The 7,790-nt window shown below is 36.2% G+C and overlaps 1 protein-coding gene and 2 long non-coding RNA genes across 6 annotated transcripts in view; 2 read left to right on the forward strand and 1 right to left on the reverse strand.

Moving 5' to 3' along the window:
* Positions 1-4,361, reverse strand: LOC116031496. Of its 3 annotated transcripts, none has more exons than XR_004100598.1 (3): positions 4,062-4,361; positions 2,258-2,360; positions 1-2,126 (listed from the first exon to the last, which is right to left on the reverse strand). It is a non-coding gene; the product is annotated as an uncharacterized LOC116031496 (long non-coding RNA). The 3 variants fall into 3 exon arrangements; XR_004100599.1 differs by having other exon boundaries at positions 1-962; positions 2,035-2,126; positions 2,258-4,361; XR_004100597.1 differs by having other exon boundaries at positions 2,258-4,361.
* LOC116031495 lies at positions 745-4,885 on the forward strand. The gene is made up of 4 exons (XR_004100596.1): positions 745-882; positions 3,862-3,924; positions 4,108-4,162; positions 4,357-4,885. It is a non-coding gene; the product is annotated as an uncharacterized LOC116031495 (long non-coding RNA).
* Positions 4,886-5,100: 215 nt separating this feature from the next.
* Positions 5,101-7,790, forward strand: part of LOC116031494 — a 4,310-nt gene continuing 1,620 nt past the window's right edge. Inside the window, exons 1-4 of one of the 2 annotated variants that reach the window (XR_004100595.1) lie at positions 5,101-5,559; positions 5,662-5,755; positions 6,736-6,792; positions 7,540-7,679. Coding sequence is in view for 1 of the 2 variants with exons in the window: in XM_031273722.1 (XP_031129582.1) it covers positions 5,702-5,755; positions 6,740-6,792; positions 7,540-7,654 (222 nt within the window). In the remaining variant the exon portion in view is untranslated. Of the gene's footprint in view, positions 5,560-5,661; positions 5,756-6,735; positions 6,793-7,539; positions 7,680-7,790 lie in introns of those variants that run through there. The other variant, XM_031273722.1, reaches the window with a different exon arrangement.

The raw sequence follows: 7,790 nt of genomic DNA on the forward strand, positions 1-7,790 counted from the left end.
TATTATGAAGGTAGTATTATTATTATTTTTGAAAGAATTATTATTATTATTATTACCTCTTACGGAGCCTAACCTCTCTGTCAATCTCGTGAAGTAGCCAGTCGATAACCCTAAATCCTAAATCGCAGCCGCACAGACCTTTGCCCCCCTCTTCATCGAAAGGCCGCCGCCACTTCGGCTGCTTCGCCTTCCACAACCGCCACTCCTTCAAAGCCTAAAACTCCCGCTCCTGCTTCGACTACTCCGGCCTAGGCTCCAGCCTCTACTCCACCTACAGCCGCAGTCCCGAGCTAATACGCCGGAATCTGCACCGTCCGCTTCTATGCCGGTGAGCTCTCCACCGGCCGCCACTCCCGTGAAGTCCCTACCCGCAGCTGCAGCTGTCCAATCTCCGCCGTCAACCAAGCCGGAGGCCGCCACTCCAGCTGCTATTTTTCCCCTCCCGCAGCGCTCCGCCTACATCAGTGACTCCTGCTCTTGCTAGCTCGTCGCCGGTTGCGGCCTCTCTCCGTCACTCACCAACATCAGCCACCACGCCCAGCCAAGCCGGAGGTCTCCCACCACCGCTGCTCACCGCGTCATGCCCTCGGCAGTAGCAGTGGCGTTGACTCAAACCAGACAACAGATTCGTAGATCTGGATTGATGAAGCCGGTAGCTCCTACCTGGCCAACTAACACCAGCCATCACGCATAACCAAGCCGGAGATCTCCCACCACCGGTGCCCACTCCGTCACGCCGTTGACAACAGCAGTGGCGTTTATGCAAAACCAGACAGCCGATTGACGCCGGCGCCATCGACGGTTGTCCCGAGGACTCCAGCCGCCCGCCGTCTGGTTCGAGGTGGAGGTGGTTGAGTTTCCGTTTCAAGATCTAACTTTCCGGTGAGCTTCTTATGTGATTATCGATCGTCTTTCTGTTGATTGGTGCTTGTTTTGATAGTTTTTGTTTGTTTACCATACTTCTATTACAAAATTATATTACAAAACATGAAACTTGATGAGAAATGTTAGATTATCGGCTAGATGGTGATGTTTTTGCTCATGATTTTGATCTGTGTTTTCTTCTTTGTAACATAAATTATTTATTGTTATTATGATTTCTTGAAAGGGAATATTTAGGTTCTGGAAATTACTATGATAATTAGCCAGTTCCTGCATAATTGATCATATTAGATCTTGCATTTTTTATTTATGTAATTTAAGGCAAACATCTATCTCTTGGCTATGATTTTGTTTTAAGAAATAGCTTTCTAATGGAATGAAGTTGTATGCTTGTTTGTTTACCTTTAATTAGTAATTAGTATGAGTGAGAGATCTTTAGTTTTTAGTGTTGTAACATTTTTTTTTTTTTTTGGAATAGAGCTGTAACATATCTATGTAGCTCTTAAAGCACATACATAATTTATAGTTATGGTTTCGTGTGTGGATTGTTAATAATCAATAAACTAATTCCTAAGTTACTTATGGTTTGGCTTATAAGCTACAAAGTGTTTTACGATTATAATCCATAATCTTTGCCAACATGTTGAAAGTGGATTATTTAATTCAGAATTGCAATCATCTCGCTAACAGAGCTTTATTAAGAGATTTTGGCAGTTTACTGTCATATGGTACTTTGTTTATTTTATGTAGTTTTGTGAATTTTCTTGCCCCCATTCAATTAGTGATTTGTAAGAGTATGTTAGTATTTGATTATTTGATTTGGATTTTAAGTCTGTTAGTGACTTCACTTTGTTTTAAGTTCAATTAAGTTTTAAGTGTATTAGTGAGTTACTATGTTATATTCAGTATTAAGTTTTCAGTTCTATTTCTCTCCAAGCTCCTAAACTGTGTTATACTATGTTTTAAGTTTTAAGTTTTTTGTTGATTCACTGTTAGTTTATTAAGTAGCCAGCTTAAGTTTTTGTATACCGAAGAGGTTTTCATAATAAAAAGGATAAAAAGATTTCAATAAGATGCGGTTACCATTATTGTTGTAAGTATAAGGTATTAGTAGAATTAGAGAAACGAAATTAGGCATGTCGTGAACTTTACCTCTATTTGTAGCTCTGTTTTCATCATATAGTCAATTGTAAGCCCCTTGAGGTTCTTCACTATAATGTGATCTTCCTCCTGTGTTGAACTTGCTGAAGAACAACGAAGTTTTCATAATACAAAGGTTAAAAAGATTTCAATAATATGTGGTTACCATTATTGTGGTAAGTATAAGGTATTAGTAGAATTAAAGAAACAAAATTAGGTATGTCTTGAACTTTACCAATTTTTTAAGCTCCGTTTTCATCATACAATCAATGGTAAACCCCTCGAGGTTCTTCAGTATAATTTGATCTTCCTTCTCTGATGAACTTGCTGAAGAACAACTAAGAAGTTTTCATAATATAAAGGTTAAAAAGATTTCAATAAGATGTGGTTTACATTATTGTGGTAATTATAAGGTATTAGTAGAATTAAAGAAACGAAATTAGGTATGTCTTGAACTTTACCTCTATTTGTAGCTCCGTGTTTCATGGTTTTATGTCTTTTTGTTCTTTCAATTTATTAGCCTATTCAATATGGAGTGTAATTTGTATTTGAGATTCTTGCGCTTGGATTATGAAAATATGAATACGTTTTGAATTACTCAAGCTGTATGGATCGACTCTTTGAAACATATTGATTATTGAAGTTAAATTGCCTTTTTTCTCTTTTTTCCATTCCATTCCTATTCTATACCAAGTGTTTAGCAAATAGAAAGAAACTCCACTGATTGTTTTTATTAAATAACATTCTTCTCAAATCTTAACTGTATGCAATTAAACATTTTTTGCCCCTGAACCTTCAGTTTTAACAAACTTTTCTGCTCTCAAGTGAACACATAAAAGAGTAATTTGACTAAGGTTACACCATATCCTACTTAAAGCTATGTTGCTCTTATCTTAGTCAGTACCTTTCCATTTCTGTTTGCATCTTTAATTTCTTTGTGTTAGTGCTTCAACACCTCAATATCTCTTTCCATTTGTTTAAGATTGAGCCAATTCCAAGTGGAAATATGTCTCCCGGGTTCCGCAGTGTGCTGAGTGTTGGACTTATTTTAATGTTTAAATTTATTTCTTTTCTTTTTTGCATTTTTCTTTGGCTCTTGTGCATGCAACACACAAGACAGAAGTCTATAGTGAGCATCTCTTTGTTCTATTGATTAGTTGATACTTTGATTCACATAAAACATATCACATAAATTCGTTCTTCACTTATTCAAAGTTCCAACTCCAAAGTGAAAGTTTCGAACTTGCATACTAATTTTATAGATTCTATTCCATTATTTTTTTACTTTGATTAGTTGTTAGTTTGATTTACCATAAAAAAAAAGATGTTACACAGTACAATTGAATGTTTCAGAATCCAGAATTTTTTTATTTATTTGTTCACTTTTATTAGTTCTTGATTAGTTGATAGTTTGATTTATATAAATCAAAGTCTCCAGACTCCAAAAATTCCAATAATCTATTCAAGGTAATTTCTAATTGTGTATAATTCTATTAACTTCAGATTTTATATTAAAATAAGTTCATATGAATTACTGGTTTAAAGTTTTAAGTGTGTTTGTGATTTACTGTGTTGTAAGTTTTAAGTTCTATTATGTTTTAAGTGTATTGGTGAGTTTCTGGTTTTCAAAAAAAAAAAAAAGTGAGTTTCTGTATTATATTAAGTATTATATTAAGTTATAAGTTCTATTTATCTCCAGGCTCCAAATGAACTGTGTTGTCTTGTGTTTTAAGTTTCAAGTTTTTATTTCATTTACTACTCCGTATTAGTTTATTAAGGACACAATGTTGGTTTATTAAGTAGACACTATTAGTTTTAATGTGTTATGCACTTATGCAGATTGGCACTTGGCAGTATGGTTGTATGCCTATAACTTCTGGACTTTATGAACTCTATGCTGAAGTATGTACAGTATACATCCTTTTGGGTTTGCATAGCATTCTTGTTAGCAAAAAGTGTGATAAAAGGAGGAAGAATAATATAATAACCTTTTGTATACAAAGAAACATGAAGATTTAAAAAGAGCAATCACAACTTACATCTTCGGAATCACTATAGAACTCACAGCTATCAAAATTGCTGCAGGTTGAACAACTCCTCTCCTGGGCATATACTGATGTGGCAGACAGTTTTGAGGAAGGTAATTATAGAAAACATAGTGTTATACAATCACCTGTATGTTGCTGAGTGTAATCTATAAAGGTAATAAATTTTGGACAGCAATCTCATTATAATAACCTATTGTATACAAAAAAAGTGAAGATTTAAAAAGAACAATCACAACTTACACCTTCGGAATCAGTTTAGTACTAACAGCTATCAGAATTGCTGCAGGTGGAAGAACTCTCGGCATATACTGGTCTGGCAAGCGGTTGAGGAAAGATAATTATAACAGACCATAGTGTAATGCAATCAGCTTTATGTTGATGAGGCTAATCCAAAAAGGTAATAAAATTTTGGACAACAATGTCATTATCCGGCAAACAAAGTGAGATAGAAATGGAATTGTTCTGAATCTATGAAAAAGTTACATTGGAAAAAGTAATGCGCCAGTCCAGACTCCACTAACTTTTGCAAAGTTAGAGATAGAGATGTAATTGCTGTAATTAATTATACGCCAAGCTTGGATTTGTTTGGAGGACAACCACCTTATTATCCGGGCAAAAAGATTGACAGTGAAATGGCGTTTTGAAGAAATCAAAAAGTTTTATTGGGAAACGTGAATTGCCACTAAGTTTTGCAGAATTAGTGGTTTGCTGTGTAATTATATGCCAAATGCTATGGAATTATGGCAGAATTGTAATTTGTATAAAAGCTGATGGCAATTGATAATAAAAATAAATCTAAATGTTTGATAAAAAAATCTAAGCCACAGGATGTTAAATAAACGGTCAGCATTGGTGTCATTTTTGAGGGGCATTTGGCAAACTCTCAAATATAAGTATAGGGAGATATATATATAAACAATACCTATACACTCAAACTCAATATCTTCAAATGGTATTTAACTATTGATGGTTTTTTATTCTGCAAATTCGCATTTGTTATACAAAACATTTGAAATTTTGGGCATATCTATAATACTTGAAACCACAATGGATTAATGTGCAATTAAAATATTTCTACCTGGTCCTTATATATACGCATATTTCAAATCCAAAACCCCAAATCAGCTCCTAAAGAACATTCAATTAAACACAATACCGGAATCGAATCGACCCCAATCAGTCATACACACACACCGTAAAGAGAGAGCATGGCGGAACGGAGGAGAGGGGAAGAAGAGGGTGGTGGCGGAGTCGTTGGGATGGCTGACGGAATCCATCAAATTATTGCCACAACAGAATTCAACCTTCGCAGCTCAGATCAATAATACCTGATCCCCGCCGTTGATTGATCGGCCGATCGATTGATACCGGAGCCATGAGCGAAGAAGGAGGGAAGAGCAGAGGCGCTGCTGCCGCCTCCGGCACCGCGCAAGAGCCGGTGACGCCTCCGAACTATTACTACGGCACGTTTCAAGGAGCGTCTTAGATGGTGTGATTGCTTTCAACATGCAATTGATTAATAGCCTTCTGATTTTTTTTATTTTTTTTAAAACTTTACTTACACTTTCAACAACTATTTTCATAAACTTAGGTTGTGCCCGGGCTGCTTAAGTTTTATACATTCCCTTACCATGAAGACGGAGAGCGAAATCTCAGAGGGAATGAAATCTAATAGTTTTGAATCGGTATTCATCTTCTTTTATCTCTATAGCTGCTCTTAATTGGATCTGGATCGGTAATGTTATTGCTTATTCCTGTGCTCTTAAGAATGAAATGCACACTAGTCTTCTTTCGCTCAACAATTCTCCAGAGAGGAGATTATTGACAAAAGTAATACATTATTACATTACAATAGTTGATACTTGAGTACATCAAAGTGAAACAGTTAGGATAGCACTTCAGATGGGTCAGTAAACGGGTAAGCTTCATACCTTATATAACAATGAGTTGCCAACCCAAAGAAAATCTCACCTCCAATTCGTCTAGGACAAAGCTCAAGCAAGCGAAGTGCGGCTCCATAAAGGCAATTGATGCAATCTATATGCTTCGATTGGTAGTGGCAAACCGCATGACCATAAAAGGCACCATCAGGAGAACTCTCATATTTGTTGAAATTTTGTGTTCCCGGTGTCAAGATTAGTAGCTTAGCAATAGCATATTTTAAGGATGTTTCAAAGTTGCTGTTTGATGGATACTCTTGGCCATTGCATTCGGATGACTCAAACCCATCAATAGAAGAGGCTTTCTGGCTTCTCACCAGACAACAAAGCCCCAAAAGCAGTAGCAATATTGGCACACCTTTCATCTTGTGCTCTACTTTTTCTTGCTTTCTTGCTTGGCTGTGTGGATTTGAGACTTGCCCCCTCAGTCTGAGTTTAAATAAGATTTGTGTTGTGTTGTTTAGTCATAGGTTTTTACGTTGGTTTGTAGTATTATCAACTTTAAGAACATGCTTAGTGAGTTAATGGTATTTCTTAGAAACTATGTAACTTTGTCCTTGAATGTTTGACTTGTTGACGAAATGCCGGCCAACGTTTTCTATTGCTCCCAACTTCATTGCATAATTGTTAGTGTTCTTTAATTACAGTATCAATTGATTAATAAGTAGTTTTAATGCAAGTAATAAATATTTTTACTACAACTCACAAAGATGCTGTTGTTGAAGGTAGACCCTTAAGGGAGCATCGGCTACCCTGCTGTGGTATGCGGCTGGATGGTTCTTGTAAGTTATCATTATTGTTTTTTTTGTTCATGATTACTTTCACTTATCCAAGAAGCATATCGACTGCATGCTTAATGACAATGCTAACAGTTTTGACATGAATTTTTGTATCACATCAATTGCAAAACTTGAAGCTATGCTTGTATAAATTTCTAGTTCAATAGAATATGACCATTGAGGAAGATGATGGTAAACATTACTTCTGAAATTATAAGCCAGTATTGTGTTTGATGTTGGGACTGATTGGATTGGCCTACTTGAAGGAAATTTTTTGATGAAATGAGAACTGAATAGGAAAGTCAATGTTTAAAAGGAGATGGAAATTACAGTAAACATTGAGGGGCAGCATATTTGGGAAAAGCAAATGCAGTAAACTTCCATAGAATAATAAGGATAAAACAACTTTTTTATTCCCGAGTACCTCCTCCTAAATCCATCATGAAAACTTGAACGTGAGAGCAAGGAACACTTCAGGGTGCTCCTCAATAGCTCAAAAAAACCTTGATTTAGGAAAAACGTATTTCAAGATGCTTTTGCCTCTGTACATCATGCTCTTCACCTAATAATTGAGGCAACCGATAGAGGTGCAGGAGCCATTACTAGATGTCATGATTTCCATGTTAATATTAGTCTTATTGTTACACCTAGTTATTTTGATTAATTAATAATTGATGTGTATGGCTCAATTACTAATTTTCCCATTGCCAGTGCTCGCTATTGAGAATATTCTTTATTTTGTTTTACAAGGTTCATTGTTGGTTTCTTTCTTGGTGCCATCCCCTGGTATATCGGAGCTTTTCTGCTTTTGTGTGTCCGAATGGAGTACCGAGAGAAGCCTGGACTTATTGCGTGCACATTAGCTGTAAGTTTGTTCACATCTTTTCAGATATGTTAAGTGATCACATGACTTGAAATAAACAAGGCTATAGATAAACATGCTTACATTATTTTGTTAAATAAATGCCCTCCCCCCCCCCCCCCCCCCCCCCCCCCCCCCC

This window comes from Ipomoea triloba, chromosome 10, assembly GCF_003576645.1.
Source record: "Ipomoea triloba cultivar NCNSP0323 chromosome 10, ASM357664v1".
Lineage (NCBI taxonomy): Eukaryota > Viridiplantae > Streptophyta > Magnoliopsida > Solanales > Convolvulaceae > Ipomoea > Ipomoea triloba.